The following is a 23,892-nucleotide window of genomic DNA, read 5'->3' as shown; positions in this document are numbered from 1 at the left end:
CCTCTGGTGACCTTTTCGTGTTTTGTGGATTTTTACAGTTTCGATGCTATTTTCAGATGTTAAAGGTACCTTCTGATCATAAATGTAAATGGGTTGACCCCCGTCTGACCTTCGTGTGCGAAGTTATATGAGGTCAAAGTTAATTTTCAGACATTTAGTGTAATAACTCCCAGTGCCGAGGTGTTACACAGTTGATATTTTGAGACAAGTTGCAAATGCTATAGGGGAATATTTTCAAACTTAAGGGTCATGTGATCCGAGGTCACCAAAGGTCAATTAATGATAAAAAAACTAGTATTTTTGCGATAACTTGAGAACAAATTGTCCGTTAGGGTTGGGAGTTGCTTCAATGTAATCCAATTGTCGACCCGCATCTGGGTGACCCTTGACCTCAATTTGACCTCTGGTGATCTTTTCGTGTTTTGTGGATTTTTACAGTTTCGATGCTATTTTCAGATGTTAAAGGTACCTTCTGATCATAAATGTCAATGGGTTGACCCCCATGTGACCTTCGTGTGCGAAGTTATATGAGGTCAAAGTTAATTTTCACACATTTAATGCAATAACTCCCAGTGCCAAGGTGTGACAAGGTTTATTTTTTTGGACAAGTTGCAAATGGTATAGGGGAATATTTTCAAACTTAACGGTCATGTGGTCCAACGTCACCAAAGGTCAGCTAATGTTAAAAAGTAGTATTTTGGGGGGAGAAAATGGGCAAGAAAAAATGTTTGAATTTTTACAGTCATGCTCTATTTAGGTCTCACCTTTCAAAAATGTCAATTGGTTGACCTTCGGGTGACCTTTGTGTGTGAAGCTATGTGTTATTTTTTTTTAATTTAATGCAATTAAATCTCAATGCCAAGGTGTGACATGGTTGATATTTTGGGACAAGTTGTGAACGGGGTGGTGGAACATTTTGAAACTTAAAGGTCATGTCATCTGAGGTCACCAATGTTATCATATCTGTTGACACGCTTGTAGGTCTCTTATATTTCTTACATTTTCGACGCCATATTTAGATCTCAAAAGTGCCTTTTGATCCAAAATCCGATCACATTTTGTGATCACAAAAGTGTTGGCTATAGTGTTGGTTACTTTATGGGAACATGTAGGACCACAATTACTTGGACTATTTGAGCCCAATCTTGCTTGATAATATTATGTGTATTGTCATATACCCCAAGCAAGGAACCACAGTGCCCTTGGGCTCTTGTTGTTATGATGCTAAACTTCTGATATGTCTGTTTCTATTTATAAGAATATTCTTTTATTGTCCCAAACCATGCATTCCCTCAATACTTCTACATGATATCTTAGATTAACCTTATGTTAATTGAAGCAGCCCGTTGTTGTTAGTCAAGAGACCAAGATACCATATACAGATAAAGTCGCTTGTCTTGTCATAAGTTTTTTGCGATATGAAGTGAAGATGGGGGGGGGGGCAATTTGTCAATAAGGAAGCAAGCACCTATACCATGCATATTATCCATATAAATGTATAAATAGAGGATTATGATTTGAGGTACATATGCTCTTGAATTTAGTGAGCTTATATTTTTAGTTGAGGAACTGTAGAATCAGATTAATTTAAAAGCACAATTTTTACCCCACCCCCCACCCACCCGTAAGAAATATACAGTTTCAGATAAAGTATAGCATCTTGTTTCTTCTGACTTGAAAAAACCCTCCCTTACGTTGTTCTAAGTTAAGATATATTGTGTTTGGAATTTCAAGGTATATGATTAGAAATATTTTCAGTATAGTGTTGCTGTTTTCTTCAGTATCTAATAATATGATTTAGGATGTCATTTCATCCTTTCACATTTACTTAAATCCTGTGACATTTAATCCATTCATATGACATTAAACAAAATCGATCAGGTATAACTTCCTTGTGCGAACCCTTCCCATTGTGATTTTATACTCTGATACAGGTAGGCTCCAAACATGTTAACACACTTGCTAACTTTGTCTTCACAACTGACTTCTTGCACGACGTAAAGAAGTCTCGGTTCAAAACGTGTGCATCAGTTTCAGATAATTTTGTTTGGTAAGATGAGATGTAAACAAAAGGCTGTGTATAAACACATCCAACGAATTGTGTCCCCAAGCCGCAATCGCCCACGTAAATCTTCTCAGAGTGTCTCGACCGAGAGTCATGTTCATTTATAGTCACACACAAGATTGTGATAGGAATTAATAACAGTCCCAACATTGTCTTACTTTGAAGAACTGTCAAGTAGAAATGGCGATTTATAGGTCGACTTTAAACCACATAGGGAACTATCAGACACTTCAACAGCCCTCAGGAAATGCTTCAAGAAATCAATCAATCCTCTTCTTCCGGTTACGTTACAGATCGCTCCCCCGGTGGAAAACGAAGAGCAGGGTTTGACTCAGAGTCGATTCAGCCACTTCTTCTCGACCAACGGACAAGTGGCGGACGGACGCAGCAGCTTGGGCTCCAGCCGTAGATCGTCACTCCAGAAAGATGAATTGGAGTTCCTCCAGGGTGAGTAAGAGGATGCTCAACATTATCGGGCCTTATTTTGTCGATATGATATTGTTGACATTTCCATCCACAATGGTTTCCTGGTAAAATATTACTTTTCGTCCCACTTGGAATGAAACTTGGAATTTGTTCATATTTCACGGTCTAGATTAAAGCTTAAAAATGACCAGATAATTTTGTGAGAGGCTGATGGCACTCGGTTTCAGGGCTTTTGTAGGCCCCGGGCCGGATACAAGTTTCCTGTGCCCCAGCTGGCCAGTTGACAGGCAACCAAAGCATGCATGGCTGATATTTGCAGTTTTTAATACAGGAACGACGATAACAATGTGTTTGTGTAGAGGCAGTTTGCATTGTGTAGACTTTGTAATTCATAAGTTTTGATTGATATGTAAATGTGCTCTAACATGTAACAAAAAATGTATCACAAAGAGGCAACTTCCAATTTTTTTTCTTTTTAAAAGATATTTGGTGATATGTTTGTAATAGGCCCCTTTTTCTTGCCTTTTGCTTTTGGGGGCCCCCATAGATTTCGGGGCCCAGGCCCTTCTGGGGCAGTAGTGGTTGCAGTTGCCTCAATAAAGTAGAAGCAAGCTGAATCATCATGTTTACTTCATGTGAGGGATATGCTTGTGATGTCCCTGCAAACAGATGCTGAGAATCTTGCTTTTAAGGAGGTTTTTCGGTTTTGAATGTAACTTTCATATATATCAGTATAGATGGATTGAGTAAATCTAAGAATGGCACCACAGGGCCTTATGTGTTAATTTTTAGTTTTAGAAATGTCTTTTTCACCTTTTTGTTACATGTTTCAATAGAGTTGGTTCTACTGCACTGGCTGTTGATAAAATAAATCTATTAGCACAAAATATTTGTTGAGCCTAAAAGTTTACCAAGAGTTTTTTTAATGGAAACAGAAAAATTGTTAAATCAATTGGACAGTCTGCCCAACCCTTATACCCTGCTTTGCTTTACACACAGACCTTCGTGGAGGCCATTCTGGTTCCGAATCGGCGGGTTCCACCCCCATCCATGCACTGATTAATGACACCCCCGACTCAACCCCATTCACCCTCTTGGAGATGCTACAAAAGGGATCCGGGAAGGACAGTATGGATGTGGAGAATGACATGCGCAAGCGAGAGGTGCAACAGAAATGTGAGCAGAGTTTCAGTGACATTTTTATCTTCTAATTGCCATCTAGCCTTTCTCGGCTCTCATTTGCAATGAAGTGTCATTTTAATTTCTGAAAACTTCATGTTGTAGAGAGGATGTAAAAGTACTGTCTTTATGGTGGGTATAACGTGTTCCCTTCAAAGATTGGTGACTTTAATGTTGGTTTTTTTTTCATCATATGGCGAGTTACCACCAATAGGGTGTAACCCTTGCTTTACACCCCTTTTTTTTATGGTGGGTGTAACATGTTCCCTTCAAAGATTGGTTACTTTATGTTTTTTATTTTACCTCATATGGCAAGTGACCACCAATAGGGTGAAACCCAAGCTTTACACACCCCTTTTTTTTATTTTGCCCTTCCCTCAGTGATGGAAGGCCAAGCAAAGAGTTTAGCTGAGATTGAATTCGAGCTGCAGAAAGATTCCAAGAGACGTGGCAGCACCGGATTGGTTGCAAGAGGCGGTTCACCAGCTGGTGCAGTGGGGGAGAGTGACCAGACTGCATTTAATAACTTTTTGGCGATTATCAGACCCAACCAACCCACAGAGAAGAGAGACTTCAGGGAGGTATGTGTAACATGTTGTCAGTCTGTTATTAGGAAGATGAGAAGATGTTTTGAGAGGCTTTAGGGAGGAAGGTTTAACATGTCACTCTGTAGTTAGGAAGAAAGATGAGAAGTTGTATTGAGAGGCTTTCTGTAAACCCACAGAGAAGAGAGACTTTAGGGAGGAAGGTTTAACATGTCACTCTGTAGTTAGGAAGAAAGATGAGAAGTTGTATTGAGAGGCTTTCTGTAAACCCACAGAGAAGAGAGACTTTAGGGAGGAAGGTTTAACATGTCACTCTGTAGTTAGGAAGAAAGATGAGAAGTTGTTTTGAGAGGCTTTCTGTAAACCCACAGAGAAGAGAGACTTTAGGGAGGAAGGTTTAACATGTCACTCTGTAGTTAGGAAGAAAGATGAGAAGTTGTTTTGAGAGGCTTTCTGTAAACCCACAGAGAAGAGAGACTTTAGGGAGGAAGGTTTAACATGTCACTCTGTAGTTAGGAAGAAAGATGAGAAGTTGTTTTGAGAGGCTTTCTGTAAACCCACAGAGAAGAGAGACTTTAGGGAGGAAGGTTTAACATGTCACTCTGTAGTTAGGAAGAAAGATGAGAAGTTGTATTGAGAGGCTTTCTGTAAACCCACAGAGAAGAGAGACTTTAGGGAGGAAGGTTTAACATGTCACTCTGTAGTTAGGAAGAAAGATGAGAAGTTGTATTGAGAGGCTTTCTGTAAACCCACAGAGAAGAGAGACTTTAGGGAGGAAGGTTTAACATGTCTCTCTGTAGTTTGGAAGAAAGATGAGAAGTTGTATTGAGAGGCTTTCTGTAAACCCACAGAGAAGAGAGACTTTAGGGAGGAAGGTTTAACATGTCACTCTGTAGTTAGGAAGAAAGATGAGAAGTTGTATTGAGAGGCTTTCTGTAAACCCACAGAGAAGAGAGACTTTAGGGAGGAAGGTTTAACATGTCACTCTGTAGTTAGGAAGAAAGATGAGAAGTTGTATTGAGAGGCTTTCTGTAAACCCACAGAGAAGAGAGACTTTAGGGAGGAAGGTTTAACATGTCACTCTGTAGTTAGGAAGAAAGATGAGAAGTTGTATTGAGAGGCTTTCTGTAAACCCACAGAGAAGAGAGACTTTAGGGAGGAAGGTTTAACATGTCACTCTGTAGTTAGGAAGAAAGATGAGAAGTTGTTTTGAGAGGCTTTCTGTAAACCCACAGAGAAGAGAGACTTTAGGGAGGAAGGTTTAACATGTCACTCTGTAGTTAGGAAGAAAGATGAGAAGTTGTATTGAGAGGCTTTCTGTAAACCCACAGAGAAGAGAGACTTTAGGGAGGAAGGTTTAACATGTCATTCTGTAGTTAGGAAGAAAGATGAGAAGTTGTTTTGAGAGGCTTTTTGTAAACCCACAGAGAAGAGAGACTTTAGGGAGGAAGGTTTAACATGTCACTCTGTAGTTAGGAAGAAAGATGAGAAGTTGTTTTGAGAGGCTTTCTGTAAACCCACAGAGAAGAGAGGCTTAGGGAGGAAGGGTTAAAATGCTGTCGGTCTGTAGTTAGGAAGAAAGATGAGAAGTTGTTCTTGAGAGGCTTACTGTGGCAGCAGTAGCACAGTTGGGGGATGGGGGGAATCTAAGCTTCCTTCTGCTAGGTTCTATGACTAGCTCAAATTTTGGCAGGGCATCCACCCCCACTAGGATACAACAGAAAAACTAGGATACAAAACTCATGGGAATGATGTTCATAAGGTAAACAAATTCCCTTGTTAGAGTTCTTAGCTCCCTCCTCCTAGCATGTCTGACTAGTTCAAACTTCTGGCCAGGCAGCCAACCCCACTTTTTTTATATTTTCTGAAACTGATCTTAAGATGGCAAGCAAAGGTCCTTTCCTTTTGTTCCATGCGGATGGAATATTCAGTGTCAGGAGCTGGAGTCAAATATATGGAAGGGGTGGGGGTTGGTTGGGGGTGGGTAGGGGGGTAGGGTGGAAGAGGTAGGTTTACTGGTTAACTTTTACTCTGTTAATTATTCCGTATGGGGCCACTGAAATAATTACAATCTTTTTGTACCATATTTTGCCACAGAGTCCCATACCGGGATCTGCTCCCAGGAAGAGTTCCCCTCTGTCTTCGACCGGTCTCCCAAGTCCTTTCAGTAGCGGTCCCACGGACCACTTCTTTGATTCCTTCAAGGATCCTGACGGCAGACTCGCATCTCTCCAGAGCCCAGACGTTCCATTGGATAATGATCTCCACTTCAGGACGGTGCCAACAGAGCTTGACCAACAGCAAAACAGGTTTGAGTTTTATTTCTTTGGAAGTTTGTAAGGTGGTAAAAAATTAAATGGAAGGGGGGGGGGGAATGATAGAACTAGTTTAACTACAGATCAAACAGAAGAAGAAACACGATTTCAGCCTAAAGATAATGTGACTAAAGTTAAAAGTGAAATCAAAATTGACCTATAAGAAATTTGTAATAATAAAAAAGGAACAAAAAAACAGCATTTAAATCAGTGCTATGGTCTAGTGGATCAAAGTGATAGTATTATATGCAGTGAAACCTAAGATCTGTGAGTTTATGGGTTCAACCCTGCCCCCCCGTCCCACCCCCTCTATCTGTCACTTATGATCAACCCCCCCTTCCCACCCCCTCTATTTGTCACTTATGATCAATTCCTATCTTGGACTCACTCATCAACAGACTTGCCTCACCTCTGGATAAGGGAACATTCTTAGACCTCCTGAAGGTTTCCGCCTCAATGCCGGTGCCACAGAACACCGAGGCCGGCTTCCATCAGCGACAGTCACCCCTGATGCAGGAACAGATGTCCAGCATCCTCCGACAGCAGATCGCCGCCAACAACCACGGCCAGATGACCCCGCAGGCCAAACAGGAGGCCATGGCGAACTTGGTGAAACATGCAGTGGCAACTAACCCTGCCATGGTACAGTCTGTCATCTCCCAGGGCTTGGGTCATTCAGCAGGGGCGGATCTCAGTAATAAGACCCAACAGAGATCCATGTCACCACAGGAGATATTCCAGCAGGCATTTCTGCACCAGCAGCAACAACAACAACAGCAGCAGCAGCAGCAACAACAACAGCAGCAGGCCACACAAAGAGGACGTTCTCCCCTGCTTACATCTCCCCTCGGTAAGAAGTCTGTACTTTGGTCGGTAATTCAAGGTTTGGGTTCAGAATCATTATTGCATTGATCCTATGAAAGTCAAGTTTCATAGAACTTTTGCATTCAAACATTGTTTTCAAGGGTTTGAAGAAAATGCCTGTTATATATTATCCTAATCCCGCTGTTTTCTCTTCAATTCTCGCCCTGCAGCTTTGGGAGGTACACAGTCTCCGCTCACACCCAACGCCCAACATCCCGGTGGAATCACCTCACCGTTGGGGATGGTGGGTCAACATCTCATCCCTCCTCCCCCCATGGGGGTCGCAGTGCCCCCCGGGGCCCACCAGCCGTCCCCGATCAGACCGCGCATCCCGTCCCCGCAGGAGCTGGTGAAGCACACCCAGAATATCCTGCAGCACGCACTGATCAAACGGCAGCTGGAGGTGCAACGAGAGAACTTTTATGCAAGGGAACGAGAAACAAAGTGAGTGGAGACTTGAAGCAAGTCCACAAGAGTCTAATTCCTTGGTATAGATTTTGTGTATCTGTGTTGTTATTTGCATTTTCAATAGCTATGACAAAGGTTAGCTTGTCAGTGTAACAAGTTAGCCCACAAAGTGTAACCTGTAATAAACACTTTCCTGTAAGACCACTTTAATTGCTCATTAGGGAAGACATAGCCTCTACTCTGTAGAACATAACTGACTTTGTGATTGTTGACGTCAAGAGGGAACTTTGCAAAAAGTTTTTACGTTAAGTCGTGTTAATCAGGAATTGTTAATTTGTTTTTGCTTGTTTGCTTTTCGTTTAAACAGGAATAGATCTCCTGTCCCAGTTACTCCAACTCCAACACAGATGGGCCAAAGGCGAGGTGCATCTGGGGGTAGGACACCCCCTGTAACACCCAGCACAAAGGTATGTATGCCAGCAGAAGCCCTATCAGCTATATTTAGATGTGGCTCAGAAACATGTCTGAGATTTCTGACAAATGTAAAAGTTTACATTTCCCCCTAAAACACTTTGGTTGCATATTCACTTTAAAAATGATAGATATGAATGGGAACTAATATTGCTGTAAATTCCAGAAAGTTTTTAGGTGGCACAATGGTGAAGAACATGAAAGAAGAAAATAAATATTAACAGCAAGAAAAGTTTTTGTTTGGGCAAGAAAACATGTGACATGGGAGTTACATCATGCCTTAATGAAATACAATTATCTACTTGATATATTGCACATGTGCTGTTACTAATGGAACAAAGATACATCATATTCCAGTAGACTTTGTGGTTCAGGAGGTGGAATGAAGTCATGTTGTGTTTGTATTGGGTTTGTTTCTCTCCTGTCAGTGGTATTTAAATATAACTTTTGTCAACTGTGGCTGCACTGCGGTCATGATGAATGGGGTGCCTTCACCTCCCTCAGAAGGTGGTCAAATACTGAGGTACCCTGACATCTTTTGGATGGTTGTGTTTAGTGGTGGTTCAGAGAGCAGGAATGGTTGCAACAATAGCACACCTGCCTCATAAATTCTCTGACCACTCATCAAAGAGAAAAGGCTTGATGTAGGCTTGTGTTTAACCATGATGCAAACTAATGAAATATTATAAACTACTTGATACATTGCACATGTTCTGACACTAATGGAACAAAGATACAACATATTCCAGTAGACTTTGTGGTTGTGGGAGAGGTGGAATGAAGTCATGTAGTGTTTGTAATTGGGTTTGTTTTCCTTTAGTCAATGGTTTTTACAAAACAACTTTTGTAAAACATCAGTCATGATGAATGGGGGGGGGGGGCTTCACATCCCTCTGTATTTGAGAAAGAGGTCAGATTGCTGAGGTGCAGTGCTAGTCTGTCAAATGATAAGCGGGGTTCCCTTGAGCAGGATTGAGTGTGACAGTTATACCTCTGCTTTGTAATTCTCTGAACGCTCACCGTAAAGATCAGTTCAGTATTCATCCAAGATCATCACCTGGTTAGGGTTTAAACAAGGTTCTGTTGACTTCCTACCTCTAAACTTGACCCAAATCAACAGAATGTCATCTGTTAGTTTACGATCTCAACTATTTGTGTATGTTTGAAAATCTGGGGCGAAATATTACTCTCAAGTATCCCATTCTTGTGTGCGGGTAGAATATTACCTCTCCTTTACCTCCCCTGAATGGTCATGTCTCCACCAATCGGATCATGAATGGGCTATTGTTTTCAAGATCACACCATCACATCTGATCACCGCCCCTTTTGTCTAATTATTAGGAATTCAAAGTTTGAAAAAAAGGAGAATCACATTTGACAGATACACAAGTCTTCTGATACTTAACCAAGTGATTTTAATGTTTGCCTCTCAGACCCTCACGACGGCCTTCACTCCGACCTCCGTCATCCGTAAAATGCACGAGAGCAAAGCAGAGGCCAAGGCCATGGAGACCAAATCGCCAGGTCCATCAGAAATGAACCAACCGGCCTCGGATGGGCTGCCAAGCACTCCCACCACCCCTTCTCACATTCCCAAAGGCCAAGGTTCCTCCTCAGGCCAGCCTGTCCCAGGTGAGATACATATTCTTCTTTTTAAATTGATAATGAATCCTTGAACATATCACCCTTGATTATATTCTTTTCTCTAAATGATATAAAATATCACTGTGACTGGAATTGTAACATCATTATTAGCAGTACCGACCTCATGACGACTACAAAAGTCCCAAACGATAGAAGCGATTTTGTCCTCCAGACTTCTTTTAAATTTATTTAGTTATCAGAAAATATAATATTATTCGTTCTTGTGTTAGTTACTTATAAAGTCATACTTTCATCTGTTTTGCATTCCGCTATTTTTTTTTTTAAATTTATTTCAGATGGGATTCATACCCAGGGTGGTTATCCATCTCCAGTGAGGGGTACAGACCAGAGCATTTCAGGACAACAGAGGGTCGGTCCTCCAGCTGGTCATTCAACCCCCCAGCGTGACAGTCAACCTAACCCTGTCAGTTCCCGACAGACAGAGTTAGGCAGGGGGGACGCTGCGCAAGGGGCAAATGACAGGCGTGTACAAATTAATCAGGAAGAGATCGAAAGTAAGAACTCGCCAAACGTGCCCCGTGATGCGAAAGCCGTCACTGCGAATGGGGACATGTTAGGGTCAAAAAATCTGACCAACCACCAGCCGGGATTCGGTCCTCATTCACCTGGAGCGAACCAACAGGTGCCGCCGAGACCTGACATGCTTAACAGAGAGAACAACGAACCCGTTCCCGAACAGAACATGGCAAACAGCCTGGTCCGGCATCCCCTGTTGGGTGGCCTGCAGTCCTACCCGGGTGTTGCCCCGTCGCCAGATCAACTCCGTCCTATGCTGAGAATGCCCAACCCGCATCATCAACCTCCTCTACGCCAACAGCAGCCACCCCCTCCAATGATGCCAGGCAGACAGCAGTTTCCCATGATGCATCCCAATCAGAGAATGCCGATGGGGTCGCAGATGGGTATGAACCAAGCAGCCCAACAGAACCTGATCAGGGGTATGATGTTCCAGCCGAACATGCCCCCTCAAAGACCTACAGCAGTCAATCCCATGGCTTTACTTGCCATGCAGGTGAGTGTCCTTGTTAACCGCTCTACAACTGTGTAATTTTTCAGTTTTTACCAGAAAAGTAATCTTCTACTTCTGAAATCCTAAAATTTACATGATGTGTTTGTTTCAAAAGCAGGTTTGACTTGTCAAGCGAAATTTAATTATTTCTTCGTTTATCGAACTTTCAAAACCAAACCAGTGGTGTCTCCCTTCATTACATTGAATCATCATTGATATCACATTGATCGGGTTTGAAGTCTAACTGTTTGATCTCTTGAAAAGCTGATAGAAGCAAACTTGTCCCATTTTTCGTACATTCGTTGATATTTATACATCTGAAGTAGACGTACAAACAATTTGTCAGTATACAAAATTGAAAAAACCGATGTTTCAATACCATAGCACTGGTCAGTTTGCATAGCATTCAGCAAGGCCGAATCGATATCAAACAATAAATATGAAAACTATGAAAAGCACCACCTGTTTAGTAAACAGAATTTTTATACAACAATTTGATGAAAGTCAATTCTTTTCTACTCTTTTTGAACCAAAACCCACAATCCTCCTATTCCAATTATTTCTCTAGCAAATGAACCAGCGAGCTGCCATGAGTCAGATGCAAATGCCTCCTCCTCAATCTGCTACCTCACCAACTCAAGGAGGCATGACTAGAGGTATGCTGGCGTCACAGTACACTTCTCAACAGGTGCTTCACCATCCTGGTGCCATGGGCATGCCAGTGGTCAACCCAAGAAACCTACACTCTCCTGCTCACCCTCAGATGACCCAGCAAAACAGGGTACCCCTCCATCAGCACGGTATGTCTAACGGTAGGTTTCGAAGCTCAAATTTTTTTTTTCTCTTTTGGTCGCAAGACATAAGGGTTTATGATGTCAAGTGGGAATGTCATCGATAATCATCTCACAGAGTTGAACCCTTAATGCAGCGGATCACATTCTATGGCATGAGTGTTCTGATACGCCATGCGATACACCCGACTGTCATGTGGGGACAGAAACTTCAACACTAGCTTGTAGCATTCCTTGCATTCATGATTGCGTATGCGTGTGTGAGTGCGTTTGTGACACCTAGCTTGTAAACACGATATCTCAAGAAGGGAAGGTCAGACCAACTTCATAGGGTGTAGAATTTATCACATTAAGTACAAGAAGCCTATTGTTTTTTGTGGAGGTCAAAGGTCATTTGGGGTCACCAGGGGTCAAATTGTGAAAAACCTTGTAAACAGGATATCTCAAGATGGGAAGCATGAGCAGACTTTGTATTCAATGTGTAGAAGTACCACATTGAGTACAAGAAGTCTATTGTTTTTTGTGGAGGTTAAAGGTCAATTGGGGTCACCAGAGGTCAAATTGTGAAAACCTCGTAAACACGATATCTCAAGAAGGGAATCATGGGCAGATATCATACTTGGTATGAAGGTGTAAAACATTGAGTAAAAAAGAAGCCTATTGATTTTGGTGGAAGTCAAAGGTCATATGGGGACAACAGGTCAAATCATGAAAGCAACATGTATACCCTCACTATACATGAAGTCAGATTCATGAAGAAAACTGCTCATGTTACATCATCGAAACCAGTAAATCCACAGAAAAGTCTGTCATGGCCCATGGAACTATTATCTCCATGCTCTCCTCCTACCCCAGATATGACTGGGCCCATGGACCATCAGCGGAACTTCCAGATGTTCCAGATGTCGGCAGGACTCCCTCCCAGTACCAACACCCCTTCTGCTGTATCGCCCGACGCTGGACATAACCCCCTCACCAAGTGGTTTGGCAAGGATCTCTTGAAGCAGTCCCATGCAGCCACTCCACCAGGGGTCCCAGAGGGGCTGAAGGTCCTTTCTGTCGAGGAGCTGGAGAGACAACACCAGCAGACAGTCAGCTGAAAGTCTCCTGGACCCAGGTGCCTTTTAAGTTTATCTCTACTAAATGGTTCATTCCTTGGCAAGACCCAGTTGCCCAATTTCCTGTTTCCTATGGAACAAAAATTTCCACAGCTTTATTCAAACACACTGTCTGTTGTGCATCCCAATGCCAACTTTTTATGTCCAGTGTTGTTATCTTGCTTGCCTCCTTCTCTTGAGTCCTCTCTATGTACTTCTTACATTAACTGCAAATAAATCGTTTTGGGGAGTAAACGTTTGTTCAAAACTTTTGTTACCGAATACGAAAATTCGTCAGACCGGTGTAGTTAGGTGATTAGTACAGCACTTAAAAGTAAAGCCTGGTTACTTTCCAAAGCAAATGTTTTAACCCATAGTTTGGGCCTAACAAATCTTTCATAGCAGATGTACCTAGATCTAACCTAATTAGCACATACTATTCTGGGCTGATGTGATTAGGTTTAGTACCTGACCTGTTTACACCATTGCATATAACAAAGATAGGGATGACACACAGAATTGTGGGTGAAACTATTTCAGTAAAATATAAATGGATCTAATGGGAGAGAGTGCTGTAGAATTTTTTTAATAAAAGTAATGAATTGGGAACCAACCTATTTTAATAAACTTCTGTGCCCCATAAAATTTTATAGGGCCCCAGTCAAAACATTGTGAAATATGTCCTTCTAGATCAATTTCATTTTTCCTAAGTTTCCACTTTCAGTTTTGACTCTGAAATGCTGTCCTTTTCAAAACAATTCTTGTCCCTTTTCTTCTTCAAATATGGATCTAGAAATTAGAGGTGCCTTCTTCTTCATTTATGGTTTGACATCCAATAAATTGGGTATATATTCATTTGAATGTTTTGTGACAAAGGAAATTCATCACCACTTCCTAATTTTTGGTTGTAGAATAAGTACTAAAAGGTCAAAACTGTCATAATGTGACCCTTTAAGTAAAGGGAATGTACAAACAAGGTAAAATATTAAACTTTGTGAAGGTACAAGTTTGTGTTTCCACTGTTGTGATATAGATGTCGATGTATAAAAAAAGAACGTGTGTTTCTGTATAATATGTAGGCCAATATTTTTTTTTTCTTCTCCTTTTCTCTCTACGTTTTAACGTATTCACATTTCATTTTGCCTTTAGTTTTTTTCCGAGCTTACATGTTGACGTAGCACACAAGGATATGCAAAATTTTACCGGTGAACCGTCGTTAGATATTTCATACTTGGCTGTCTAATTTGGATGCCTTTTATAGGAAGTCATTGTGTTTATTGAAAATCTCTGACACTAGTATTAAATTTCAGCTATTTTTCTTTGGTACCTTTTCTCTTCTGGTTATAAGAGTTCTGTTTCGATTGGACTTAACTTAACTTGCTGAAGAAGGCATCATTCCAGCTTGCCTCTCACAAGGGTAGATATTTACTTGGGAAGTTGATGTGTGATGAAATGTATGTATTTTAGATCCTCCTGCAAGCAGGAACTCGCGAAGAAGCCTCATTGACTTATTGAAGCCGCAAGCTGACCGAAGTCAGTCTCTTACATTCATAATTAACGTCCATGATTATGAATTGTCAGTTGTCAACAACTCTGTAACTGGACGACATACATTAATCTTGGAGTGACTCGAAGGCACCGGTGTTAACCACCGAGCTAACACTCCACTAGGGCAGGGTAAGGACCCACTCCATGTAGGGTAGGATTAATCAAGGACTAGAGGCAGATGTATCTGGATCGGTTACCTGTATACAGTCAGTGCTATGAAGGTATTACATCATTGTTTATCGTCTGCTAGAAGTAGGTTTGGTGTGATGAGTTACATACATACCAATACTCAGTACAATGAAATGTTACATCATTGATGAAATGCCACATAGGTACAGTCATTGCTATGAGAGTGTTACATTGAAACATCATTGTGGATCACAAGTTTGATCAATTGCTAGAACTAGGTTTGAACAACAGTGAGTAGGTTTGGCTTGATCAGTTACCAATGTACTGGTAGCCATTACCATCAATAGGTTACATAATCATTGATCAATTGCTAGAACTAGGTTTGGAACAACCGTAAGTAGGTTTGGCTTGATCAGTTACCAAGGTACAGGTAGCCATTACCATCAATAAGTTACATATAATCATTGATCAATTGCTAGAACTAGGTTTGGAACAACCGTAAGTAGGTTTGGCTTGATCAGTTACCAATGTACTGGTAGCCATTACCATCAATAGGTTACATAATCATTGATCAATTGCTAGAACTAGGTTTGGAACAACCGTAAGTAGGTTTGGCTTGATCAGTTACCAATGTACTGGTAGCCATTACCATCAATAGGTTACATAATCATTGATCAATTGCTAGAACTAGGTTTGGAACAACCGTAAGTAGGTTTGGCTTGATCAGTTACCAAGGTACAGGTAGCCATTACCATCAATAAGTTACATATAATCATTGATCAATTGCTAGAACTAGGTTTGGAACAACCGTAAGTAGGTTTGGCTTGATCAGTTACCAAGGTACAGGTAGCCATTACCATCAATAAGTTACATATAATCATTGATCAATTGCTAGAACTAGGTTTGGAACAACCGTAAGTAGGTTTGGCTTGATCAGTTACCAATGTACTGGTAGCCATTACCATCAATAGGTTACATAATCATTGATCAATTGCTAGAACTAGGTTTTGAACAACCGTTAGTAGGTTTGGCTCGATCAGTTACTATGGTACCGGTAGTCATTACCATCAATAGGTTACATAAACATTGATCAATTGCTAATAATTAATCATCTAAAGCATGAGATGGTTCAGGTAGATTCACGACACGATCAGTAATCTTCATTCATCTTTGGTCAACCTTTACCTTGTTTTGAAAGTCATTAACTGGTTTTCAATAGAACTGTTTTCTTCGGCCTGTTTCTGAAGATGAAATCGATGATTCAGCTGACTTAGTCTGATGCTGTTTCATAAACTAGGGAAGCTTAAACTGGATCATTGTACTGATGGTGACTATATCGGGATCAGTAGTTGGTAGATTTGGTAATATTGATTTACAAGACTGACTAACGATCAGACACAGAATCCTGCTGAAATGTGGGTTTGAATGCCTATGGTGTGCATAAAGAGTGATATTTGGACTAAGAAATGGGTTGAGGTAATCCACGTTAGGCATGAAGTTTAGTTATGTTTATAATATAGTGTAGCATCGTCATGGAGCTGTACTACTGTACATGAGATGGCCAGTGGATAGGTCATAGGTTATGTCAGGTCAATGGAGAAGAGAGAGGACGATAGTCTGTGGACCTGGCCTCTGGGGAATGTGAGTAGTCAAAAGGGAAGGGGGGAGTGGGGGTAAGTAGCCAAGTGTACTTTGTGAAAAATGGAAAGACCAAATCTTGTTTAAAGTGTACAAAGATACCTTCTGTCGTTTGAATAATTTACTTCAGCTTGAAAGTAAACAAGCCTATATTTATACCTCTTTGTGTTTCTTTAAAGTTCATGTTGACTTAGTATGGAAAGCACCCTGTAAAGTGGACCAATTTGTATCACCTTCCTTCAAAACTGTTGATGTACAGTAATGTAGTCTTTGGACACCACTACAACAGTCTGTACCAACTGTTGTTAGATTCTTTCTCTTTTGATTCTATTTTGGGGGGAAAAGCTAGTGCGTTGATATTATTGCTGGTCTATTTAGTTCCACGAGATTAGGAAAGAAGCGACTGCAAAATGTTTTGGTGTTCATGCATGTAAATAAAATCTTGATGTATGGTTCTGTTTATAGTTCTCCTGTCTAACTTTTCCCATGAGGCCTAAATGTTTACTCAGTTGTGAACCTGTTTTCCCTCGATAGAAAGTGTGAAGAGGCCATTTCCTTTTCTTTCTCCCCCCCCCCCCCCATCTCACCATTTTTTGTTGACATTGATGTTCTTGTAAAAAGTTGTACATTTCTGAAAATAATGCTTCCTTACAAATATGTAGCATTTGATGTCATATTGAGGTATCAACCCTCGCTTGCTTCTCGGTTTTCCTTTGCTCATATTTTCTTTCAGTCAAATGACTACCAAAAAAAAAAGGCAAACTTCAAACAATTTTTTTTTTTTGATGTCGGTGAAGAACTATTCAATTGGATTTTGTTGTGTAAAAAGTGTACAAGAAGAAGAAGAAGAAGAAGAAGAAGAAACTTAAAAAAGTGTAAATAACAAAGAAATCTTTAAGTTGTATGTATGAGAATGTTGTTGTTCTGTTGCTTAAAAAAGGTACGTTGTAAATAATTTTGTCCTGTGGAGAAAATGGACTATTCCTTGCAATTGATTAAATTTTGGTTTCATTAGTATGATTCAGAAAAAAAGAAAGAACAAGAAGAAGAAATAAAGGGGAAACAAAAAGAATTTTAGCTCCGAGAATAAATTTTCCAGTCTTGCAGTTCCAAAGAATATTAATTTTAAAAAGATCATGATGATATTGCTTAGAGAATTAATTTGCGACTGTTAAGTTTGTTAAGATCTTCGGTCGATTTGACTGTACAGTTGTCTCAGTTCTTCAATGAATATTCATGATGTTTTCGTTATTCGTTTGTAATACCACCGTCGCACAAAACCGACTCTTGCTTATCAAATGGAGGAAATCGTATCCAAGGAAAGTTTTAAAAATAGATTTTTTGTTTAACATCGATCTGAAACTTGGGTTCCTTTCGGCTATACCAGGTCAACATTTTAGTGCAAGACAAGATCTTGTTTACGGATGGACAAAAGATTTACTCTGTGGAAGATGAAAAATGATCTCGTCTCATATTTGGCTTAGATTCCAGCAGTTTGTCTCGTTGGACTCGTAATAGTGTGTTAAAGGTCACGAGTCGTGTTCCTGTCAAACAAAGTCAGAATTTTGCACTGTTTGGTATGAATAGAATGCATTTTTTTTAAGCGCATGGTATGAATCGAGTTTATTTCCAAGTCCGAGGTTAACCATGTACTACTTCTGTATCGCATTACCATTTTAGTTCATATTTCATAATAATAATATCCCATAAGTCTCTCTGTGGAAGAGATGACCAGTCGTCCGGACAGAATTATTTGAAAGTTGGTACTTCATCCCGACACGTGAAACTTTTGTTTTCCGGTATTAGCCACTAATATATTGTCCATGTTGTTCCTCCTATAGTATTAGGGGAACATTAAAAATGCTACAGACATGCTTATAACATGGTGCTTGCAAATCAGCTAATTGGACTATTTTCTAGTAATTCTAGTTCCACTGTGTGCTTGTCCTCTCATAGCTTACATTGATAGCAATCGTAGAAAGGTTTGGAAACTTTATCTAATATTTGTCCTAACTGGGAGACTTCATCTACTAGGATATTCATACTGCTCATACTGTCACTACCAGTGCTTATGTTATGAGTATGTAATGAGTATGAGTATGTTATGAGAGTACCATTGTCTCTTTATTGGGTGTTTTAGATAAACGATGATGCCAATAAATGCAGGAAATGTTCTTCCTCTTTAACAAATGAAAGGTTCAAAAGGAAATTCATTCTTTCGCTTGTGAAGTCACTTTTTCCTTCTGATTTTACGAGGTGAAGTCTCCAACGTTACGAGTATCTTTAGCCTTGTGTGTTATTAGAACTTGAAGTCCTCAGGTTCTGTAAGAATTGTCAGCAAAGCGTTTTGTTTCTGCCAATTTAGGTTTGTTTCCATTTCAAATAAAATTTTGCCAGTCTATGTCGGTAATGTCATAAATTTCTATCTTCACTTTGATTAAAAATGTAGATAAGTTACTCTTATTAAAAGTGTCATTAGTATTCACCCTTACCCCCCCCCCCCCCCCCAACATATAAACACACACTTCCACCACCCCCACAGTTTGTGAAATTGTTTCGCAGAGAAAAAGTATTGTTATGGCATATTTAATTATTTCATTGACTGTTTCTTTATAAGCAAGTCTGTTGTAGTTAACATATATAATCTGAAGAAGCCTCCTCCTGTTCCTCATCCACCCCCTCCCCAACCCCCTCCCCAACCCCCTCCCCAACCCTCTCATTCTCCTCAGCCAAGCACCATGGGTATTCTTCATCTACATGTTGAGATCTCTTTTCCCAATTTAACCATAATTTACACATTTGGTGCTTAAGTTGTAATCAACATTTTCTGTCTGTTGTGGGAAGGGACAGATTTGGGAACTTTAAATGTCAGCTTAGCTATAGGCCAAGACTTATGGGGAAGCTATCCATAAGGTTGTATAATTTTACCATTAGTTTGCAAGCTCATATTGTGAAGAAGAATACACCTTTGTTTATTTTTGGAAGGACAGGGGAGGTGGGGGGTGTTCTCTTAATTGGCACCCTTTTGTCGTGGTTGGTCATAGACATAAGCCGTCACTATATCAAGTAGCGTTTGCTGTCTTTGTAAGATTTAAATTAACATCTGTGACCGAAGGTTTCTGTATTTTTTGTGCTGCTTGATTGTATTAGTGGTTCATTCAATATTTGTTAAGACATCTCGAACATTTGTGTTAATTCACTATGAGCTTTTCCTTCCCTTTGTTTGATGTTAGCAAAAGCCGAAAGCCTTGGTGTACAGTAAAAACAAGAAAGAAAGGAGAACTCGAGAAGGAGCTATGATGAGTATTACAATGAAGTATAAAAGTGACATTTCTTCGACAATAAAACGTTTCGAAATGAAAGATACTTGTTTTTATTTACTGTCTGTTGTTAGTGTGTCTCTAGCAGTTCTATGTAAGATTGGCCCTGTAACTTTACTACCTCCTAGGGGTGAGGTGGGCGAAGTGGTAACAAGAGGGGGTGTGCAGAAATTACCCAAAAGGGGGTGTATGATGCGGGGATATCGACGAATGTAACTTTGCTTAAAATTGGGTCATTGCCAAACTATGACCTTTGACATTACTCATTTTCTCGTCACGTGAAATAGCTCATTGAACTAAATGTCTCTAGGTGGTCTTTCGAAGTTTTGAACTCTTTCCTTAACCCCTTGCACGTGGCTTTGCATCAATTTCACAATATTGTACTGCAATGGAATATCAATATTTTCCATTGCACTGCTCATCTAAAAAAGGAATCGGTCGAATTTCCGTTGGACAGCTATATATTGAAGAATTAATAATAAGTGGTACCATATGAAGACTATGGAAGCCCATTAGTGCCATTCGAAAACGAAATGATTCGTTCGTATACATATTATTACTTCGTGTAGCAAAGAATGACTAATTCATTCGAACTAAGTAATTATTGGTACCAAGGAAAAAATTATTCGTTTGAACGAATTAAAAATATCTTTCTAATGGAAATAATGGGCTTCTGTCCGTATCATTATTTCAGCTGCGCTGTCGCATGGTGAAATCATGTATAGGCCTCGTGGAAGATTAGCTTCGGCTAAACGAGTTACCCTCTCAAAATAAAGTTTAATAAATAAATAATAAGCGAGACGACATGTATGTAGTTTTTGTAACACAAGTGATTGGTCTATTGACTTGACATTAATTGGTCACTTTCCAAGCCCGCTAAAGCAAATACAGAAGGTCTTTGCTATCCACAAAGAATTGATAAAATGCTTCGATTAAGTCACATTCAGTCCTTGTTTCAACAACACATGTACTTTGATTTGTTCTCTATAACATACAAGCAGTAAAAAAATGATTTCTCATGATATGACGGCGAAACAGTCACCAAATTAGGTAAGACGCTGCCCGCCAATAATTGTGGTCAGTAGCGTCGAGAGCCAGATGGGGCCCAGGGAAAATATTTATGTAAAGTTGGCCTGTATTATGAATCTTATAATTTATCCCATATTTCCTTGGGTCCTCTTATTGACCTTGGGTCCCAGGACTGTATTCTCTTCACCCCTTCTCAGTGTCGGACAACGGACATGTTCGGGTATGGTACCTACATGCGAAACGCATTTGTGATTACATCACTTTATTTTTAAGAAGAGTCCCCAAGAAAGTCCCTATGCACGAACCTAATATACTGATCCACTCTTAATCCTAGTCCCCTTGGTATGAGGGTGAAAATGTGACGGAAACATTAAAAGCAATTCCGATTAAAAACATGACGTAACATCATTGATAAACTCACATACAAAGCCATGACCAGTGCCCCACGTGGGATGTCGCAAATATATTATAGTTCTTCAGTATTACCGTCAAATATACTGGAAACAAGGGAGCAACCACGTATACTTCTGATGGGAGGGGGTAGAGAATAAAGTCAATACCCCCAATCCAGAATATAGCACCACTTTTCATGTAAGCACCATCAATTTCTCTACCCAACCCCTCATGCTCAGATTTAAAAAAAAAAAAAAGAGAGAATATGTTCTCACACGTCACCTTTTTATTTCCAATTGCACTGGCACCTGAATGCCTTGGCATTATTTGGAGGGTCAGAACCTCAAGGAAATGACTTTTCTAACTGTAAGTAAATTTAAGCCTCTCTTAATAGTTTAAGATGATACCGAGTTAATCTTTAAAATATACCTCAAACAAAATTACAGAAACGAAAAATAAACTAGCCGAACGATATTTCTTTCTCTCTCACCTACCCCTCCCACTCCCCCCCCCCCCCCTCATTGAAATCAATACTCTTCCAAAGTGGTTAAGTCCTAACCGAGTTCCGGCCTCAACCTCTTCTTCCTCAACCTTGCAGTTCGCGGCTCCAAATCCATCAATATAACATATATTACCTAGCCCATATCCATTCCTCTTGCCTTTTGTGACCAGGAGGATATTCGTAATCCTTAATCCACTGGTTATCGCCGCAACTATGACATGTCCCCTTCCACTCCGGGCCGTAAGGATCGAACATTTTGACACCATCCAGCTTTCCTCTCTTTCCGTCATTTTGTTTCTTTGCCATATCCTGCCTCTCTATATACTTATTTACGATCGAACACATAACCGGATTAGAGAGATGACTCTGAAAATGGTCTTTGATCGAATGTTCGCTTATCTTGCCGACAGTTCTCCATTGGAAATATTCTAAATATGCTGTATCGTTTCTATCGAGATATTCCAAATATTTTTTAAGGTCATGAATAGATTTAAATTGATCCGCGTGAATGAAAGAACCAGGCGGGACTAATTTTTCGTAATTCTGTATCTTTGGACCGACGACGACTGGGATATTACCCACGGAGTACGTATGCCATAGTTTTTCTGTGATGTAATCCTCGCAACAAGAGTTTTCTAAGGCCAATGAAAATTTATATGTTCGTACAAAATCATCGACTTCATTTCTACAGTTTTGTTGCCACCTACATTTACACAAGGTATCATTTCCACATCTTCCAAAAATATCTACTTTCATAATTTTTTGAAGATCTCGGGCAAATTTTGTTCTGTCCCATTGTAACGTCTCACAATGACTGCTAATCCAGATCATGAATCGCGATTTGTTTTCGATTACAGCCGATATATTTCCCACTTGATTCGACTCCTCCGTACGAAACGGTTCGAAGTATCCATATGGTGAATATATATCCGCTGAGGTTCTGTACGTATTCGATATATCGAAGGAATCGTTCCGATATATCCACGGAGGCAATAAACCGATAGCGTAGTATGGGCTTTCTTCGGTTTGGAATACCCACATTTGTCCCGCTGGTTTGAAGTACCTTAAACTCTGCCAAACATTCATGTTCAAGTAGTTATTCACGAACAAAAATACTACGATATCAGATGTTGATATTGCTGACGCTGTGGCCGCGTGATCTATTACGATGGATATATTTCTTGGCGTTCCACAGGAAGAGATTTCCGCTGGTAGTGCACGCAAGAGACCCACCGTGTTCCAGTGACCGCAAAGTCCGACCAAACTTATCTTGATACATTTACCAAACTTATTGGAGGGGCATCTCAACGGTTGTGACTTTGAGGAACACATTTCTTTTAAACCGCGATATTTAGGTTGGATGTCTATATTTGGCGATGCCGCGGTGTAGCTCGTCGATTTGTTATAAAATGGGTCGTGCTCGTACATAACGTTTTCGAAGTACGTGATAGCTTCATTGGAATGGTCGAGTGGTAAGTTTCCATACGCAAATAAGAAAGAATCAACCTTTATGTTCCTTTTTGTGAAACGATCTACAGAGTGGATGTAATAAATCATTAGAAGTACTGCTAGTCCTGTCAAGTTTAGAAATAAAACTGCTCGAAATGGAAAACTGGACATTGCCATGGTTGCATCTGTTTCCTCAGTCCAGATTTACACACCGAGGAGTTCTAACTTTGAAGCAATTGAGCAAAATCCATACAGCACCCTTTTCACTGTTCCATGCAAATATTACAAAATAAATATTGTTACAGTTCTCCCGTGTGCAACGGTGTGTTCTCCTAGATCGATCCGAAAAGGATGTCCAAATTTAGAACCTTTCGTCAAAGGAAAAGGTTTCCTTTATAAAACAGCCTTTCAAGTGAAGGTGGTTACTTTAAAAGGGTATATCCTGAATGCAACAGCTATGACGGGAAGACCTTATTAGCGATCATTTTCTATACTGATTATGTACTTTATATAATGTGTGTATGAAGTGTATGGCTTTACGAAGCGGATTAATGATATATGAAAGACAAAGTGAGGCAAATTTATACCATCGGAAACGCAAATGGTATGTCTTTTTTTATTAGTAAACGCAACCCGGTATATAGCTTATGTACGGAAGCACTGAAGGTCCAAACTACTTTATTTTTTGTCTAAAATTCACACTTGATAAACCTTAAATTTACACTTTAAAATGTTAATTTTACACTTTATTAACTTCACAATATATAATAACCTGAAATTCACATTTTACAAATGTTTAATTCGCATTTTATAATCCTTAACTACACAATTTAATAAACGTAATCTACATCTTCTCATGTTAAAAAAAAGGTGAAAGTGTGAAGTGAGGGATTATAAAATGTAAACTGAAGGGTTATAAAGTATGAATTTTAAGTTTATAAAGTGTGAATTTAACGTTTAAAAATTGTGAATTTAACGTTTATAAAGTGTAAATTTAACGTCTAGGCCTATAAAGTGTGAATTTATGATTCATAAAGTGTAAATTTAAC

At 39.9% G+C, this 23,892-nt stretch overlaps 2 protein-coding genes across 4 annotated transcripts in view; one reads left to right on the top strand and one right to left on the bottom strand.

The window, feature by feature from the left end:
• The window catches only part of LOC139981451 (uncharacterized), a 29,092-nt gene extending 9,580 nt beyond the window's left edge, over nucleotides 1-19,512 (top strand). Inside the window, exons 8-19 of one of the 3 annotated variants that reach the window (XM_071993845.1) lie at nucleotides 2,359-2,512; nucleotides 3,491-3,667; nucleotides 4,052-4,251; nucleotides 6,313-6,524; nucleotides 6,929-7,380; nucleotides 7,565-7,838; nucleotides 8,170-8,269; nucleotides 9,707-9,905; nucleotides 10,214-10,950; nucleotides 11,516-11,759; nucleotides 12,594-12,855; nucleotides 19,384-19,512. In XM_071993845.1, the coding sequence (XP_071849946.1) occupies nucleotides 2,359-2,512; nucleotides 3,491-3,667; nucleotides 4,052-4,251; nucleotides 6,313-6,524; nucleotides 6,929-7,380; nucleotides 7,565-7,838; nucleotides 8,170-8,269; nucleotides 9,707-9,905; nucleotides 10,214-10,950; nucleotides 11,516-11,759; nucleotides 12,594-12,838 (2,994 nt within the window). In that variant the 3' untranslated portion in view covers nucleotides 12,839-12,855; nucleotides 19,384-19,512. Of the gene's footprint in view, nucleotides 1-2,358; nucleotides 2,513-3,490; nucleotides 3,668-4,051; nucleotides 4,252-6,312; nucleotides 6,525-6,928; nucleotides 7,381-7,564; nucleotides 7,839-8,169; nucleotides 8,270-9,706; nucleotides 9,906-10,213; nucleotides 10,951-11,515; nucleotides 11,760-12,593; nucleotides 13,422-19,383 lie in introns of those variants that run through there. The other 2 variants (XM_071993846.1, XM_071993844.1) reach the window with 2 other exon arrangements.
• Nucleotides 19,513-21,434: 1,922 nt separating this feature from the next.
• LOC139981450 (uncharacterized) lies at nucleotides 21,435-23,759 on the bottom strand. Its single transcript, XM_071993843.1, has one exon. It carries the CDS (start codon nucleotides 23,018-23,020, stop codon nucleotides 21,524-21,526), a length of 1,497 nt encoding a protein of 498 aa, XP_071849944.1. The 5' UTR covers nucleotides 23,021-23,759; the 3' UTR covers nucleotides 21,435-21,523.
• Between the last annotated feature and the right edge of the window lie 133 nt (nucleotides 23,760-23,892).

This window comes from Apostichopus japonicus, chromosome 15 (genome assembly GCF_037975245.1).
Source record: "Apostichopus japonicus isolate 1M-3 chromosome 15, ASM3797524v1, whole genome shotgun sequence".
Taxonomy (NCBI): domain Eukaryota; kingdom Metazoa; phylum Echinodermata; class Holothuroidea; order Aspidochirotida; family Stichopodidae; genus Apostichopus; species Apostichopus japonicus.
This window is presented reverse-complemented; position numbering and strand designations above follow the sequence as displayed.

Bases quoted from the DNA above. Each gene is read 5' to 3' on its own strand.
- LOC139981450 (XM_071993843.1), bottom strand. From the start codon at position 23,020: ATGGCAATGTCCAGTTTTCCATTTCGAGCAGTTTTATTTCTAAACTTG.